The 19804-nt window shown below is 34.6% G+C and overlaps 1 protein-coding gene across 7 annotated transcripts in view; it reads right to left on the reverse strand.

Moving 5' to 3' along the window:
* EHBP1 (EH domain binding protein 1) overlaps positions 1 to 19804 on the reverse strand; it is a 333194-nt gene that overhangs the window by 181612 nt on the left and 131778 nt on the right. For all 7 annotated transcript variants that reach the window (XM_037736195.1, XM_037736194.1, XM_017522174.2 and 4 more), the window contains exons 6-7: positions 14270 to 14451; positions 10280 to 10419 (exon numbers count right to left, since the gene is read on the reverse strand). In XM_037736195.1, coding sequence (XP_037592123.1) covers positions 10280 to 10419; positions 14270 to 14451 — 322 coding nt within the window. The remainder of the gene's footprint in view (positions 1 to 10279; positions 10420 to 14269; positions 14452 to 19804) is intronic.

A 19804-nucleotide genomic window follows, 5' to 3' on the forward strand; every position in this document is an offset into this window, starting at 1 on the left:
TTTTTTTGAGACGGAGTTTCACTCTGTCACCCAGCCTAGAGTGCAATGGCGTGATCTCGACTCACTGCAACCTCCACTTTGTGGGTTCAAGCAATTCTCCTGCATCAGCCTTCTGAGTAGCTGGGATTACAGGCGCCCACCACCACACTCAGCTAATTTTTGTATTTTTAGTAGAGACAGGGTTTCATCACGTTGGCCAGGTCACTTCAGCCTCCCAAAGTACTGAGATTACAAACATGAGCCACCACACCCAGCCTTCAATTTCTATTTTTAAAAGACACCTGCTAGGATTATGACTGGCATTGAGCTTGATTTATAGATTTATTTGAGGAAAAATAATAACAATATTGAATCTTCTAATCTATGAACACCAGTTATCTTTCCATTTATTAAGGTCTTCTTTAGTTACCTTCAGTAATGTATTACACTTTTTAGTTAGAGGTTTTTCACCTCATGTCAAATTTATTTCTTAGTCTCTTTATTATTTACCTCTACTTAAATGAAATTTTGTTAATTTCAGAATTGCCCTACCTCTCTGCTTTCTCTCATTCCCAACCTTAATAACTGAACAACAGAGGCAGTTTTCCAGAAATTCTCATCCTTTTAATGGGCCTCCAAAATAGGTGGCCATTTTAATTAATTGTTATTTAAACCAAATATTTTGGGCTAATTTCATTTTCCAAATGTTTGTTGTTCATGTATAAAAATACAGTGGATTTTTCTATATTGATCTTATATCCTGTGACTTTGCTAGAACCTCAAATATAATGTTGAATGGTAAGAGCAAACATCCTTGCCTTGTTCCCAGTCTTAGGGGAAAAGTGTGCAATGTTTCACCATTAAGTATGATGCTAGCTGTAGCTTTTCATTAACGTCCTTTATCAAAATGAAAAAATTCTCTTCTATTAAAACTTTGCTAAGAAACTTGGTGTTGAATTTTGTCGAATGTTCCTTTCTGCGTCTGTTGAACTGATTATATAATTTTTCTCCTTTATTAATGTGGTTAAACTAACCTTGAATTCCTAGGATAAACCCTTAGGTAACTCATTTAGGTACTTTGAATATTAATTGTCTCCTGGCTCCTCCTCTAAATACTAGAAGGCTTCTAACTTCTTTTTTAGAGCACTCACTCCCATCCATGCCCTGTCAGATGGGTTATCAGTATCAGAAGACCTCTCTGAGAGCCTTGGGGTAGAGGAAGCTAGATAATATTTTGTGTCCTAAGTACAAATAAAGCAGCATTAGCATTTAAGAGTGACACAGAAAGTAAGCCGAACTTGTAGTCTGTGTCTTCTGCTACTTCTATTATTCTCTGAGTTGACATATTTGAGTTCTAAAGACTGTGGAGATATATTTCTGATAACTTCAGTCTCTCATCCTAGGGTTTCAAATGCCTTTAAAAAGAAGGTGGCTATGATACCTTATAAACTTTTTGGCTCAAGGGATCAGAATTGCCCTACCTCTCTGCTCTCCCCCTATTCCCAACCTTAGCGACTAAATAACAGAGGCAGTTTTCCAGAAATTCTCATCCTTTTAATGGACCTCCAAAATAGGTGGCTATTTCAATTAATTTTTATTTAAACAAAGTATTTTGGGCTAAGGCAATCCTCTCACCTCAATCTCCAAGTAGCTGGGACTACAGGTGCATGCCACCAAGGCTGTGGCTTTTTTTTTTAATTGAGGCCACAACAATCCTATGATTTTGTTCATGAGATGCCTAGGTACTAGTGGATGGATGCCAGGTAAAAACCAGAAGCAAATTAAAGGTCTCACTCTCTGACCAAAGTCCCTTATTTATTTTAAGTATCCTTCTAACAAAAGGTGGAAGACCTACTTATCTCCATTCATAGCCCTAGTAAGTAGGATTTAATCTCAGAAGGCTGAGTCATACCATCAACAACTCTAGCTCCTCAATATGTAACTGGTATCTCCTCTACTACCATCTGTGCTGTTAGATTTTGTTCCCTGAAGGTAGCCAATACGTCACTCTCTCTTCCTTCTCCAAAATTAACTTTATCAACTATGGGAAAAGGCTTAACAAACACCAGGCAACATTGCTTATGGTAAAAATTAAACCTGATTGACAAATTACATCTGGATAGGAAGATTCTAAATAAACTGTATACCTAGTAAAAGGTCACAGGTTTTAGCTTCTCTGAATGTGGAGACTCTTGTAAATATGCATGTCCTTTATAGGAACCTTGGAAATTGTACCCATGAAACTGATACAAAGGTATCAGCTCAGACCAGTTTGGGTATTAAAGGGAAAAAAAAAAGATATCTGCTCTTGTGCTGCATGGGGATTTTTAAGGCAAGGTTATCACTGCTCCTATGTAGATCTTGTCGCTTTGTACCCAAGTTGTCATTTGGTGGTAGGGGATAAACAGCAGTACTCAGACTGCTGCGAAGACTCTGGTGAAAAAGGAATGCCCTGCTGGCATACTGTGTTTCCTAACCAATATCCTTTTAGGTGAATCTAATGCTATTTGGCTTATTTAGGTCATGTAGATGAATCTGAATGTCTGGCTGATTTTAGGTAGACCCCATGGTGATCTTTGCAACACAAGAAACTTGAAGAATATCAGGGGTCTTTCAGGTGCCTCATAATGTTTGAGTTCTCTTAACGATGCTTGCTGTAAACTACTTCAGTTGAACTTGATTTTCTGTGATGTATTCAACAGAACCTTGTCTTTATAATACAGGAGTCTTTATTTTTCTTCCTGTTGGTGTGTATTCAGAAAATCAACATGAATTCCAGAGATGATCATATTGCCAACTACTGCTTCAAGCATTGTGTGAGTGCCATACAGATACAGGCATTGATTGTTCTGAAACCATATGGTTTCATAATTTCTACTACTGGCTGCAGCAAACTTTCTATTAAAAGGCATTTTTTTCTCCAACTCCAAGGTCTATCACTCCTGCTACATTTCAGTGATTTTTCCAACTGCAATTCCAAATTCTCCTGCCTATTCACTGGTGCTGCACCTCAGTAAAATGTATCTATAGATGCAGCATCAATAAATGGTTCCTGCCTGAGAGCTAGTCCCCAACTATGTACCTATTTAGCAGGAGAGTCTCTCAGAACAGTGTAGGGATTTCTGAACAGTGCAAGTACAGATACCCGGGATTTACTTTCACCTCCTAGCAAAGACTGTAATTTTGGAGGATATTTTTTGTCCAATACTGCTGATTTAACAACTTTCCATAAGAAATTACTCACTACATGAATAACCTTGCAGTGTCAATCTAAGAGGTACACAAAATAATTGTTAACAGTCTATTCCCTCAAGAAATTTTGAGCTTTGTTGGAGAAATAATACATCCAATATAATTTTTAGTAACATAATACAATTGTACTTCATGCATTTATGTTGCAACATTAAGATATAATAAATAGGAACAATTTAAAATAATGATTCTTTCCTCCATAAAAATTGTGTCAATAACAATTTCAAACTTGGAAAGAAAAGTTAATATAAACTGTGTTTAAGTTATTGCCACTGTTGCTGGTAACTAAAAATACTTACTTTATTTTGTAACCATATTTATAAAATATATGCATTTTTGGTTTTTTGCGCTATTATTTTAACATTAATGCTTACATTTCAATAACGTTTTTATTACGCTAAAACTACTTCACTCAAACACTTTTAAAGTGGTCATGCTGTTGCTAAAAAAATATATCCCTGTAAGTTAGTAACTTTGGAATGAAATTTACATGTGTTAAAACATGCAACTAAGGAAGCCAAACAACTGCCATAATATGCTGTGCTACTAATTTAGGTTGCCATACTCTCCAAACATAATAGAAAATGACAAGAAAAAAAAAACAGTACTATCAAATCAAAATTATGCTACAATGATTGTGAATTTATTAGGACTTAGAACATACATCTAGGCACCCACTACCCCCACCTGCCCCTTCTTCTTCAACACTCACAATTTACATTCATTCCTTTTAGAAAACTAGTTTTGAATTATTGAGCTTAGAATTAAGTGTGCCCTTCAGAACATATTCCTTCTATAAAATGGGACCACGCTACCCTGTACAAGGTAGTATGTGATTAAACGTCAAATGGAACAATATAAGCCAGAAAGAATGAAGCTTCATTCATTCACTATGGCCTTTCAGTTAAGATATATTAAATTCCTACTATGTTCCAGATAACGTGCTGGAAGCTGGAGATGGAAAAGTGATTAGAACACAGTTTCTACTTTCAAGGAATTTAATAAAATATGAAAAATGTAAATAAATAACACAAAATAGAGGCATCCAAAGTTGCCTCAAAACAATTTCTTCAATTAGGTTCAGAGAATTTTGAACTGTCTAACAGAAAGTAACTGCTCTTGCAGGAATTTTAGAAAATAAGGAATATGTGTATGCTTGGGCAGCAAGGGTTTAGCTATGAAATCTGATAATTATTGAATGCTGTCATTAAATCTACATTTCCTCAAAAATTAATGTTCTTACTCTTCCTTTCAATACTAGTGTAGAAATTGTAACATATTATCATTTTTTTCTCCCATTGCTGTGATCAAAATAGCACAATACTGCTCAAAACTATGCAAATGTGGTTTTAAAAATTGCTACTTAAGAGTACCCGTGTCTAATTGAGATTTAGTTTTAATCAAAACCCAGCTACAAATAACAAACGATATTCTCTAACTAAAAAGATCCAATTGATATTCCACTGGAATTATACAAATTCAGTCTATAAGAAAATACCTACATTTGTAAGTGATAGTACCATAAAGGACGGAATGGTCAAGCTTAAGAAGGAAGGAGCATCAAAGGCTTCTCAAAGTATGTGACAAATGAATTAAATTTTGAAGAATAGGAATATTATGGTCTGAATGTTGACGTCCCTCCAAAATTCCTATGTTGGAACTTAATCCCCAAGGTGAAGGTTTTAGGTAGAGCTAACAGAGAGGTGATTAGTTCCTGAGGGCTGTACCCTCATAGATATTATTGCCCTTATAAAAAGGCTTTGAGAGCCAGGCACGGTGGCTCATGCCTGTAATCTCAGCACTTTGGGAGGTCAAGGCATGTGGATCACCTGAGGTCAGGAGTTTGAGATCAGCCTGGCCAACATGGTAAGACCCCTTCTCTACTAAAAATATAAAAATCACCTAAGCGTGGTGGTACACACCTGTGATCCCAGCTACTCGGGAGGCTGAGGCAGGAGAATCCCTTGAATCCAGGAGGTGAAAGTTGCAGTGAGCCAAGATTGCACCACTGCACTGAAGCCTGGGCAACAAAGCAAGACCTTGTCTCAAAATTAAAAAAAAAAAAAAAAGCCTTTGAGGAAGCAAATTTGTCCCTTTTCTTTGCTGTTCCTCCACATGTACACACGTACACGGCACCATCTATATGGAACAGGCTCTCACCAGATAAGAAATCTGCAGGCTCTTTCATCTTGGATTTCCCATCTTCCAAAACCTTGTGCAATAAATTTCTGTAATTACCCAACCTAAAGTATTTTGTTACAGCAGCCCAAGCAAACTAAGACAAGGTAGAAGGTGATTGGTAGTAGTAGGGAAAAGACAACCTACTTATTCTTCTGGAAGTACTCCAGTTAGCCAAACAACCAAAACTCAAAGATTAAAACAAAGAAAGAAAGAAGCCAAAACTCAAAGATGGGAAAGATACCACATTTTAAAAATTGTTGCTGACATCATTATAAAATACAATGCAAATGTCAGTATGTACTATTGAAAAAAATTAGCAAAATGTTATTGAAATAAATATAATAGCCAATAGAGGTTGGAGGAAAGGGTTTAAATAAAGTGAAGAAAAGAATCATACTGTATATCTCATTCTACAAGAAGAGAGTCAACAAATTTTGCTTTATTTCTAATGTAAGTAGAGAAATAAAAGTTTACTCATATTTTTTTCTGTCTGGCTTATTTATTTATTACAGAGAATACTAGCCCAAAATGAAAACATGATATATACCTTCTAAGTTACTCTATTAAAAATGTTTGAATACAGAAAATCTAAGAAAGGCAACATGTAAGGCATGGGTGGAAAAAATAAGAAAAGCCCGAAAATAAAAGTATAAATAAAGTAATATAAATACACTTAAGTATATCAGTTATCAAGAAATATAATATTGAAGGGCAAAGCTTATAAAGTTAAATCAACCAAATGCTGTAATAAAAGAAGCACTTAAAATAATACAGATAGGTTAAAAATCAAGTGACAAATATGCCAAGAAAATACAAATCTAAAACCATTGTTTACAAATATCAACAGGGAAAATTTCAAGGCAAGAGGCATTAAATGAGGCAAACTGATACAAATTATAATGAAGCTTTAAGAGAATAAACTTTTATAGAAAAATAATTCAGTAGTGAAGTTTTCTGTCTTAAAAAAATAAACTACAAAAAAAGATATATGTACAGTCATCCCTTGGTATACATGGGGGATTGCTTCTAGGGACCCTGCTATATCAAAATCCATATATCAAGTTCCAAAACAGGCCCTGCAGAACCCACATACATGAAAAGTGGGCCCTCCATATGTATGTAGGTTTTGTACACTGTGAATACTGTATTTTCCATGTGTTTGGTTGAAAACACATCATGTATAAGTGGACCCATGCAGTTCAATCCATGCTGTTCTAGCCTCAACTGTACAGCTATAATCTCAGACATATTGCTAGTCTGGTTCCAGATCACTAAGGCGAATATTGCAAGAAAGCAAATCACAAAAATTTTTTGGCTTCCCAATGTATATAAAGTTATGTTTATACTATAGTCTGTTAAGTATGCAATAGCATTATGTCTAAAAACAACATATATACCTTAATCAAAAAATGCTTTATTGCTAAAAAAGGTAACGATCATCTGAGCCTTCAATGAGTCACAATTTTTTGGTGTTGGAGGCTCCTGCCTTGATGTTGATGACAACTGATTAATCAAGGTGGTGGTTGCTGCAGGTTGGGTAATTTCTTAAAATACTTGTGGCCATTTCTTAAGATAACAACGAAGTTTGTTGCATCTATTGAATTCTCCTTTCATTAAAATTTTCTCTGTAGCATGCAATGCTGTTTGACAACACCACAGTGGAGCTTCTTTCAAAATTGAAATAAATCCTCTCAAACCCTGCCAAACTTTATCAAAGCGATGTGATATTCTAAATCCTTTGTTGTCATTTCAACAATGTTCACAGCATCTTCACCAGAAGTAGGTTCCATGTCAAGAGGCTACTTTCTTTGTTCATCCAGAGAAGCAACTCCTCATCCTTTGAAGTTTTATCAAGAGATTGCAGCAATTCAGTCATATGTTTAAGCTCCACTTCTAATGCTGGTTCTCTTGCAATTTCCACAAGTGTGGTTACTTCCTCCACTGAAGTCTTGAACCCCTCAAAGTCAGTCATGAGGATCGGAATCAGCTTCTTTCATCTTCCAAACTCCTCTTGATGTTGATAATCTGGACTTCCTCCCATGAATCACAAAATTCTTAATAGCATCTAGAACAGTGAATCCTTTCCAAGAGATTTTCAATTGGCTTTGCTCAGATCATCGGAGGAATCACTACCTATGACAGCTACGCCTTACAAAATGTATTTCTTAAATAATAAGACTTGAAAATCAAAATTACTCCTTGAACTACGTGCTGCAGAAACAACACTAATCTCCTTGTACATCTCCATTCCAGCTCTTGGGCAACCAGGTGTGCTGTCAGTGAGCAGTGATGTTACTTTTTTAAGGAGCATGCTAAAAGGAATCAGTAGTAATATTTTGGAAGGCATCTTTTTTTCTGCACAGCAGGTCTCAACAATGGACTTAAAATATTCAGTAAACTATGCTATAAAAAGATGTGCTGTCATCCAGGCTTTGTTATTCCATTTGTATAGCACAAGCAGAATAGATTTAGCCTCATTCTTAAGGGCCCTAGCATTTTCTGGAATGATAAATGAGCACTGACTTCAACGTGAAGTCACCAGCTACATTAGCCCCTAACAAGAGAGTCAACTTGTCCTTTGAAGCTTTGAGGCTTCGAAGGCAGGTGTTGACTTGGCTCCTCTAGCTAGGAAATTGCTAGATGGCATCTTCTTCCAATAGAAGGCTGAATTGTCTACATGGAAAATCTGTATTTAATGTAGCCAGCTTCATCAATGTTCTTGGTTAGATCTTCTGGATAACTTGCTGCAGCTTCTACATCAGCATTTACTGCTTTACTTTGCACTTTCATGTTACAGAAATGGGTTCTTTCCTTAAACCTCATGAACCAACCTCTGCTAGCTTCAGACTTTTCTTCTGCAGCTTCCTCACGTCTCTCATCCTTCACAGAATTGACTAGAGTTAGGGCCTTGCTCTGGATTAGGCTTTGGCTTAAGGGAATGCTATGGCTGGTTTGATGTTCTATCCAGACCATTAAAGCTTTCTCCACATCAGCAATAAGGCTGTTATGCATTTTTAAAAATCTTTCATGTGTTCACTGGGGTAGAACTTTTAATTTCCTTCAAGAATTTTTTTTCCTTTGTATTCGCAACTTGGCTGACTGTTTAGCACAAGTGGCCTAGCATTCAGCCTATCTTTGGTTTAGACACGCCTTCCTCACAAAGCTTAATCATTTCTAGCTTTTCATTTAAAGGGAGAGACATGCAACTGTTCCTTTCACTTGAATACCTACAGGCATTGTAGAGTTATTAACTGGCCTAATTTCAACATTGTTATGTCTCAGGGAATGAGGAGGCCCAAGGAGAGAAACAGAGACAGGGAACAGCTGGTTGGTGGAGCAGTCAGAACACACTTAACTTTGCTGTCTTATATGGGTGCAATTCACGGCACCTCAAAATAATTATAACAGTAACATCAAAGATCATTAGCCACAGATCACCGTAACAGATGTAGCAATAATGAAAAAGTATGAAATATTGCAAAAGTTATCAAATGACACAGAGACATAAAGTGAGCACATGCTGTTGGAAAGACTGATAGACTAAGCTGATAGACTTGCTCAATGTAGAGTTGCCAAAAATCTTCAATTTGTTAAAAAAAAAAAAAAATCTGTGAAGTGCAATAAAGCAAAGTTCAGTAAAACAAGCTATGCCTGTAATGAGAAGTTGAGTGTTGAGTCTAATGATGAATAAAACAAATAGAATATACATGTAAAAACACATTTATAGAAAATGTATAAAAATAAATCATATATTTAGACTACAAATTAAAAATCTCAATAAATTTTTTAAAAAATTTGAAATTCAAGATATTTTTGAATTTTATTTGAATGAATAAGCAAACAAACTAGAAATAAATAAACAAAGCACATGGTAAAACACACTCTCCTAAACATGGTTGGGCCAACTAATAAAACTGCAATCACAAATTAGAAAATAACAAAAGTTACACATGAAAAAACATCTAACTTTGCACACAAGTCTGAGCAGTTCCTTATGATAGATTTCTTGCAGTGGAGTAGAAGTGAAGGTTGTCAGAGTCAAGAAAGTCACAGGACTTTTTAGCTGAATAGTTAAATGAGTGATTCATGGGATAAATGGAAATCTCCCACATGATAGCAGGAATGGAGGCAGAACCAAAAGGTGAGTGACAAAGTACTCAAATGAATTTGAAAAAAATCACCAAGAGGTAAACAGATAATAAAAGTGAAGGGACATCAATTCAGAAATTTAGAGCAATTCATCATCTAAAAGGAATATGTAAATTGTGCCTAATTTTCACAGCAATAATAGAAGTTTGACATCAATTCCTTAAGTGTGACAGCCAAATTTTCAATAAGTATTTATTGACCAATTAATAAAAAGAAGTTCTAACCACTTAGCATCTTCGTAGCCTGATCAAACAGCTTGAAGGAATAGCTGCAGGAAAGCTTCAATACCAGGATACATAAGACATATAAATTCAAAACTCAAAATGTCCACATAATTCAATAAATGAATATGAAATAGAAGCAGCTGGCCAACCCATCTCTTTATTGTGTCCTATTATCCTTTATAGGTAGATCTTTACTTACAGAGGTTTCATCCACACACAGACAAAATAAGTATGACCAGATTTAGGTTGCTTTATACTACAATTTAAGAATGTTTTATGTTATTTTGAACATCCTTGTACTTGATCTCAAACAGCTAAAATCTATTGCAAACAGCATGGAAAGTTTTCAGAGAACTAAATGGTATATTTTATTGTAGAAGGGCTAAAAGAAAATAATAATAATAAGTAGAATTGTTTTTTCCTGGGAAATGAGAATGTGTTTTTGAACTCTGCAATAAAAGATAAACTTTTAGTTTAATGCTAATAAAACCAACCTGTAATTTTAGCTGCCTTTTCTTCTTGGTTCACTCTGTTCTCGTCATCATCTTCATTATCTTCTTCAAAGTCATCTAAATTGCCAATGTCAGCCTGCTTCATACTCATCAAACTAGCCAAACTTTGCATGTCTTCATCTCTACATAAATGATTCAAAATATAATACATTGTGTTAAACGACATTGTTTGAAAAATGATAGTTTCTTAAAAAAAAATTCCTTCTTTCTGTAAGGTATGTCAGTCAATAAGTCTTATCAGTTGTACAAAAATAACAAAAAATCTAAATACTCATATTCATTAATTTTTAAATGGCATGATTAATTAGTAAAGAGCTAATAAGTTTAAAAATTAACTGGTTAGATCAAAGACTTAAATCTAAACCTGAAACCATAAACATCCTAGAAGATAACATTGGAAAAACTCTTCTAGACATTGGCTTAGGCAAAGAGTTCATGACCAAGAACCCAAAAGCAAACGCAACAGAAACAAATAGATGGGACCTTCAAACTAAATAGCTTCTGCACAGCAAAAGAAATAATCAGCAGAGTAAACAGACAACTCACAGAGTGGGAGAAAACATTCACAAACTATGCATCCAACAAAGGACTAATATGCAAAATCTACAAGGAAGTCAAACAAATCAGCAAGAAAAAACAAAATAATCCCATCAAAAACGTAGGCTAAGGACATGAATAGACAATTCTCAAAAGAAAATATACAAATGGCCAACAAATATGAAAAAAATGCTCAACGCAAATCAAAACCACAATGAGACATCACCTTATTCTTGCAAGAGTGGCCATAATTTAAAAATAAAAAAATAATAGATGTTGACATGGATGTGATGAAAAGAGAACAGTTTTACACTAATGGTGAGAATGTAAACTGGTGCAACCACTATGAAAAACAGTACAGAGATTCCTTAAAGAATTAAAAGTAGAACTACCGTTCAATCCAGGAATCCCACTACAGGGTATCTACCCAGAAAAAAATAAGTTATTACATGAAAAAGACACTTGCAAACTCGACCTCCTGGGCTCAAGCAATCATCCTGCCTCAGCCTCCTGTGTAGCTGGAACCCTAGGCATACAGCACCATGCCCAACTTTTACAATTTTTGTAGAGACGGGGTCTTGCCATTTTGTTAAGGCTGGTCTCAAATTCCTGGGCTCAAGTTATTTTCCCACCTCAGGTTCCCAAAGTGTTGGTATTACAGGTGTGAGCCACTGTGCCTGCCCTAAAATTTTCTTCATGGAATTAAAATATGGTTTCTTGAGAATTAAGTCTGGAAACAAAAACTTGTTTCAAAAAACAGTAAGACAGTTTTCAAATCAGATAAGATCTAGAGTTTAAAATATTCAAACTTCCCAAAGGAATTAGAACAAGATTTTAAATCTGAAGTCCATGTAGGCTTTTGAATTTGTGAGTAGGAAGGAAACAAAGTGGTAAACCCCTGTAAATCATATTTAAATCTTGTTTAAATGTGGGGCACATAACCTCCCAAGAGTTAAGAAACTATTATAGTAGGAAAAGCACTTTAAAAACAAACTCTTTTTAAGAGTTACAAGATTAAAAAATTACCTTGGCTGATTGTAAGTTAAATACTATGTATTTGATACATATAAACTTTTAAAAATGCTTTAAGTATTTTAAGTACAAATTTATAAAGTTTACATTAAGTTCTACAAAAGTCAAATCATTTATATTTTCTTCATGTATTATTTTCACCTTAAATTTCAAATAAACTACAGTGAATGAAATATATATATACTATTTACAAATTAATTTTTACTTTGCTATACTTCCCCCAAATTCAGAAAGCCAAATTAAGATATTATTTCTTTGTAAAGTAATGCTTAATATGCCATTATCTTCTAAATATAGTATGGCTTTACAGACTAAACTGATTTTTGCATCTTATCTCACATAAGCCTTAGAGTTAACAAAATAATTTCCCCTTTTAAAAATAAATTCAGTGACACAAAATTTGCATGAGCAAAAGAAGTTGTATTATCTTACATGAATGTCTTACAAATTGCTCACTTATCAACAGGAGGCAATTTCAAAATGTCATTCTTAAAATATTAACTTGCTGCCTGGGTGCAGTGGCTCACGCCTGTAATTCCAGCACTTTGGGAGGCTGAGGCGGGTGGATCACCTGAGGTCAAGAGTTCGAGACCAGCCTGGCCGACATGGTGAAACCCTGTCTTTACCAAAAATATAAAAAAATTAGCTGGGTGTGGTGGTGTACACTTGCAATCCCAGCTACTAGGGAGGCTAAGGCAGGAGAATCACTTGAACCCAGGAGGTGGAGGTTGCAGTGAGCCAAGATCGTGCGACTGTTTTCTAGCCTGGGTGACAGAGCGAGACTCCGTCTCAAACCAAACCAAACCAAACCAAACAAACCAAACACTGTTAACTTGCTTAATTTCATACCACTTTAATTTTCTCATTTTTTAACCCTGAATATTTTTCTTTGGGAAAGGTAACAAGGAAAAGAAGGAGGAGGTAGAGAGGAAATTTAGGATGTTCGGAAAGAATTCCTTTTCAATTCAAATTGAGACATTTGGTTTGGCTGAATTTCCTCTCACTCAGATTCCTGTGAATGGTGCTGATTCACTTAACAGCTTCTGCCCAGTGGAAGGAAGTCCACCCTCAAAGGATCTTCTCTGAATTTGTCTTCTTCCTGTTTCCTTTCCTTTTCTTTTGGCTTAAACTCCATTCAGGGTAAGAGCTTTATTTTTAATTACTCAATATTTAGGTCTGTAATTTAAGATCCTGAGATGAAAGACTAAGATGCTTCCAATTCTGCACTGTCCCTACCACACTGGTTTAGAATCCAACTTTCCAGAGAGGAGGCTTACTGTTATCTTTCAAGTCATGTGTTGCGCCATGTAGATGAGTGTCAAACATCTCATTTTGACTGACGCACAGAATCCAGTCTAATCAGTCAAGTAGACATGGCCAATTATAGTAACCACTTTCCATTAGGTCAAATACATTCAGAACTGTGATTCAGATTAGATTGAAATGTTCACAGCTGTCTCTTTCTCCTCACCTTTTAAGTCTGGGTATAGGATTTCCATTTCTCCTGTCTAGTCACCTTCCACTCCACTTAGGTACTAACCCTTTCACAACACCCATAACATTTACCTACTCCTGACTTGATTGTATACAATAACTTATTAACTTGCTGCCTGGGCATAGTGGCTCACGCCTGTAATCCCAGCACTTTGGGAGGCTGACGGGGGCGGATCACTTGAGGTCAAGAGTTCAAGATCAGCCTGGCCAACATGGTGAAACCCTGTCTCTACCAAAAATATAAAAATATAAAAAAAAATTAGCTGGGTGTGATGGTGTACATCTTTTTCCTCCTTCTGTAGGTATGTTCAGCTCATTTTGTCTAGTTAGAATTTTACTCTTTTAAGAGACTAGAATTGAATCTAGAAATCTCTGTGCAATGCTTACTCAGTGCTTAAGAAGTGATTTTTGAAAAGAAGAATGATTATAATAAACTGCTTATCTAACTGTACCTTCCTACATAATTTTTGGAAGGTTGAGCCAAGGAATATGATTTGGCAAACGTTCCTTTAACTATTTTATCCCTTTTATCCTAAACTTTTCGCTTTGGGTTCCTCTCATGTCTCAATTGCATCGAACAGTTCTACACACTGAACTGTGTGTACTTCAGAGTACACACTACTACACTGAAGACACTGAAATAGAAAATAAATACTTATAATATCCTAATATATACAATTTAAATTTTGAAACCAGCTGTGATCACTTTTATATTATTGTACATTCTCTGGAGTCAAAAGAGACTATTCATAAGTAAGAAGGAGTTCCCTTAATTCAGCCTCTGAAACAAAGAATGGCAAAAATGATTGGTATGCTGTAAGATGTTCAACTGTTGCCAGTCTACAGAGTCAAAAGCTGTGTTGTATTGAAACACGATGTGAGGCAGCTTATTTGACAAAAGAAACTTACGTGGCTTTTCCTTCCCTAAGGAAAATGCAAGACAATGAAAACTGAAGAGTAGCAGATACAACTTTTTTAGATAATGGCTTGAATTTTAACTTCACATCAGTCTGAGTTGGCATAGGGCTTGCATACTGTTTCATATTGATGCTGCTAGTAGCAAGAGCTTTCCTTCGACCAGAAGGGGATTCCTGGAAGATTAAAGGAAAAAAAAGACTATGTAATTTTGAGTTATTTATAGCCAAATATTTTAAAGTATGATTTTAATAATATATCAAATAACAATTAAAAATTTCCTTTTCCTATTAAACTCCTATTACATAATAATTAAATAAAATTACAATGAAGTTGTATCATAGCTTTTACGTTTGTAAGTAAGGCAGATACGCAATTGGAAAGAGGTAACCCAGGCAGAAACAAGAGAAAATCAGAACAACCCGAAACACCAGAAAAGGAGAAGCAAGGAATGAAAACTAGGACAGAAAGACTCCAGGGTTACTGTGAGAAGAGAAATACTCAACAATTGTTTTCCTTGCTTTGATTATGTTTGATGTAACCTAATAATATTTCTCCTTTTTAAACGCCTACAATTATTTATAGAACTTCCAGCCTTGGTGGCATCCTACCTCTTTTTTTTTGGCTATAATATCTGAATTCTATGTATCCTGTAATTTCAGTCTTATTTCTTCCCCAGGCTTTTTTTTTTTTTTTTGTGTCAGTCCATAGTTCTCTCTCCCATAAAAGCACACATATCATAAAAGAAACAGTTGGCTTTCTGATTCTATGCCCATGAAGACACCACTGACTGACTCCAGCAAATCTCAGAATTCTTCTCAACATTGCTATTGCCAATTCATCAGAAATAGAACACAAAATGAAGCCTATTTGCTATCAAAAGTACTTAACATTCCATTAAAGTTATTGTGTTTCTTAACTAACCTTTACAGAATAATAGCCTAGGAGAACAATGAAAACAGGACAGCAAAATAATGGTTGTGTATTAACTTTGTACAAGACACCATGTAAATTCTGGAGAGATATGATGAATAAGATATAATCTCTGACTGTGGGTTCTATGGCAAAGGGAAAATTTTAGATGTAGGATTATGTGTAAATAACATAGCAGAAATCACGTACCATTATTTCTTACAGTTTACTGATATGGAGTTAAGACCAAAATTTAAATCTTAATTTTCAAGCTGTGTGACCTTGAGTAAGTCAGGAAACTTGAGTCTCAGTAACTTTCTCTATAAAATAAGGAGGCTAAACAGAAATCCATTCAAGTTCTACAATTATTTTCCATAAAATTATTCAATTTTCAAACCAAGGCAAGAAAAACTACCATTAATACCTTTGAAGTATTATTTAAAAATCTTTATTTCTCCTATGTTTGAAAATTTTGCCTAAAATAAAGATACACTAATTTAATCAAAACATTAAAACAGACTTTTAAGAAAACTGACATTTCCACCCAACAGAATGAGTAAAAATGTAATGTAGCATCCCTAAAGAATACCTTGTTTTAAAATGTGGGCTTATCTGTCAGATTATGCACAGCAATAATATACAGAACTATTAGTGCATGCAGATACCTTATGAATGAATTTCAAAAATGCATCAAGCACTTGAGAAGGATTTAAGCCCTCTCAGAAGAAATACTTAAGAATATGCAAATACCCTCAACTGAATCAAGTTGAACAGATGTGACTATACCAAACAATACAAGTGTTCTTTCCCTGTTGCTACTGTCAATCAAAGAATAAGATTAAGGTCCAAGGTTCTGACAATGAGCAAAATGAAAAAGTGTGATCAGAGAGTATCAACTTATTACACTGATATGAACAGTAATCTTATTGTACCTTTAGAATAGCTAACAATTTCTACATATAATGTAGGATTTAAAGCCTCTGTTTTGAAAGCATGACATATCAACTGTCACATATTTTCAGTTTTTGTTAAACAAATGTTTCACAAAGTATGACATTGATTCCTTAATATAATTATTTAATTTTATAACCAAATAAGCTATAAAAATTAAGATAACTTAGAAATGAGCATAATTTTGAAAACTTAATTTAAGAATTGTTCTGCAAAAGTCTAGATTTTTTTTTATCATATTCTGCTAATTTCATTTTTTAGAATAAAAAGTATGTAGAAACATTTTTCCTCTGAACTCAGGTTCATGGCAAAAAAAAAAAAAAACTGCTTTAGGCATCTGGTAAATCAGTGTCTTCGAAATAATAGGTAATAAAAGCTACTAAATTCTAAATACAATTAGCTGTACTATTTAATTAAGCAATTATTTGCTTAGGAACAATGAAAAGAGTGCTTTCTGAGGTCTGGGCAGGTGAGAATAGAGCTCTTTTGAGTCTATGATATCCATTCCCAATATTAATTAACACAGGACCTCACTAGAGTCTGTGTCCTTAATATACTATGTCCTTGATATAATGGCTCATAACTGGGAAAAGGAATTTGAATGGTGTTCCTAGTAATTCTCCACCTAGTTCAGACGTTGTTTTCTCCTTAAAATTAGCTGTCTCAGAAAATACATTTTAAGAAGAATAGTAATAAATGAAAACATGGGGATCTTTCATAGCTCTAACCCCACTCCACAAATCTTCATTTTCTTTATAACCACCAAGTCTAAATCTGTACCCACCCAAGATGGATAGCATTGCTATAATCAGTTCTATTAGAGGAATGGAATAATTGACTGCACTCAAATGAGCATGTCTTTTGCCTCCTACAGTCCTTCTTAAAGGGACTAGGGATCAGCCAGGGAGAGAGAGTTTAGAGAAAATTACTATTACTGCTGCCAGGGTCCTAATGCTACTTCAGGTCACATGTGGGTTGGACAAAAGAATAAGAACGAGAGAAAAAATAGTAAGAGGAACTAGTAGAAAATGAAAGTTTGGAGACATGAGTCATTAAAAAAGTGAATGTTGAGTATCTGTCTGAATATCTGTCTCTGGGCCTATGTTTATACATCAGTTTGTACGGGCATCTGGCAGTATTTTGCAAATTAGTTTAAAATCCCTAAAGCAAAGGTTCTTAAACTTTAATGTTTATTAAAAACCAAAGACAAAATTAAGAAACATTATTAAAAATGTTAATGCCTAGATCCCAGCCCTAGAGATCCTAAATTAGTAGACCTAAAGATGGACCTAGGAATCTGATTACTAAAAAGTAACATTCGCCCTCCACACATACACAACACTACCACCAGGCATTTCTGATCCAGTTCATCTAAAATCACGTTTTCAGAAATACTTCCCCTAAGGAAGTTCTTACACAAAATTGTTTTAATTAAAAAAATGTAACTCATTTTTCATAACTATTTCCATTGTTATAAAAAGACTTAGCCTATATATTTCCATTTCTTTGAAATACAGTCTATCGTAGTTGGAATCAGACAAACCTGGATTCAAATGTGTCACCAGTATTCATTCATTGGTTAATCTTTGGCAGATTTCTTCATGTATCTAAGCCTCAGTTTCACACTCTCAGATTGGCAAATATTTTTTAAAGTTGGTAAAAATGTGAAACAATGCAAACTCTCTTATACTGCTGGAGAGAGTTTCAACTGATACAGCCACTTTGAAAAGCAATCTGACATCTCATAAAGTTGAACACATGTAAATCTTAAGAACTCAGCAATTCTCATCCTATAAATATGCCCTAGAGAAATTCTTGCAATAACACATGAAAATAACTAGTATTTACCATATAGTCAGTATTCAATAAATGGTGTTTACTAATTTTTATGGACCATTTAACCTGGTTCATTACACTAATAAATAGTCCATTCAGGGTCAACAGTCTTGAAAGGAGAAAAAATAGATAACTGCATAATTCAATGCAAACTGTTTACTTTAAAGTAGTGTAGCTACATAATTAAAATTCATGCATGGACACCCACTATGTTCAAGCCAAACCTAAAATGAGTTCTCCACCTCAATGAACTCTCATTGCTATTCATGTACTAACAATGCAAGCAACAGGTGAATAAATATTTTCTCTGTACATAAGCATAAAGGGGTAAAGATCTTGCAATTTTTATAATAAGAAATGAACTGATTATAAAAATGAATAAACATATTCTGAGATCCAGGAATTCTTTATAAATATTTTGAAACATCATAAAAAAAAAAAAGCTTTTAGTTAGAATAAATAAGACCTAGTATTTGATAGCATAACAGGGCAACTATAGTCAATAATAATTTAATTGTACATTTAAAAAGTAAGTAAAAGAATATAATTGGATTGTTTGTAACACAAAGGATAAATGCTTGAGGGGACAGAAACCCCATTTTACATGAGGTGATTATTATACATTGCATGCCTGTATCGAAACATCCTCATGTACCCCAGAAATATACTATGTATCCACACAAATTAAAAATAAAAAATTATGCTTAAACAAAGCATTTAGATAATCTCACTACTTTTCCCTCCCTAAAACTAAGAACACAGTATAAAACATAATGGTAGCAAGCAATGTAGTTCAATGGCATAACTGCTAGTTCATATTCTTTTGATGTTGTTGCTGCTGTTGTTTTTTGAGACAGGGTCTCACTCTGTCACCCAGGATAGATTGCATTGGTGCCATCGCAGCTCACTGCAGCCTATGGGGCTCAAGCAATCCTACTACCTCAGCCTCCCAAGCAGCTGGGACTATGCCACCCACATCTAGTTCACTTTTTATTTTTGTAGAAATGAGGTCTCACTATGTTGCTCAGGCTAGTCTTGAACTCCTGAGTTCAAGTGATCCTCCCACCTCAGCCTCCCAAAGTGCTAGGATAACAGGCAAGAGCTACTACATCTGGCTTTAATTCATATTCTAAGAAGATGGAGAGGACATTTCTTGTCCAAATTATTTAAGTTAGTTTCCTTACAGAATAATAGTTCATTGTATGCTATTTCATTTATTATGAACCCTACAATTAGTAAAATTAATGTAATGCCTCTCCTATTAAAATATTTGGCTGACTTTATTACAATACTTTATAAAATAAACCACATAATTGCAATGTAATCCTTTCTCACATGCAAGAAGACTAGGGGTAAGGGTGCAGAAAGTTACTTAGATTTTTATAATTTTTCAAGGCTTTATTACATAGACTGTTCTAAAAGATTCTGTCATATACAAATACTTTATCAGGTCTCTTACAAGACACTAAAAATTAAACTAGTAGAATTAACATCTGAATTTTAAAATTATAAAATACACATAATAAAGCATAAAACATAAAATTCATTTTTAATAATAAAATGAATATTCTGTACTCATCACCCAGCTTAAGAAACACAACACTACCAGTACCTTAAAAGCCTCATGTCCATTCCCAAATTGTATCCTTTCCATTCCTTCCTCCAGAAGTAAATAGTATTCTAAATTTTTTATTACTCCTTCCCTTCACTTTTTGAAAATATCATGCTGATGAATGGGTAAATTAAATGTGGTTTATCCACATTTAGTTTATCCATACACACACAATGGAATACTATTCAGCCTTACAAAGGATATTCTGGCATATGCAA

Source organism: Cebus imitator, unplaced genomic scaffold (genome assembly GCF_001604975.1).
Source record: "Cebus imitator isolate Cc_AM_T3 unplaced genomic scaffold, Cebus_imitator-1.0 Scaffold23, whole genome shotgun sequence".
In the NCBI taxonomy this organism is placed as follows: Eukaryota; Metazoa; Chordata; class Mammalia; order Primates; family Cebidae; genus Cebus; species Cebus imitator.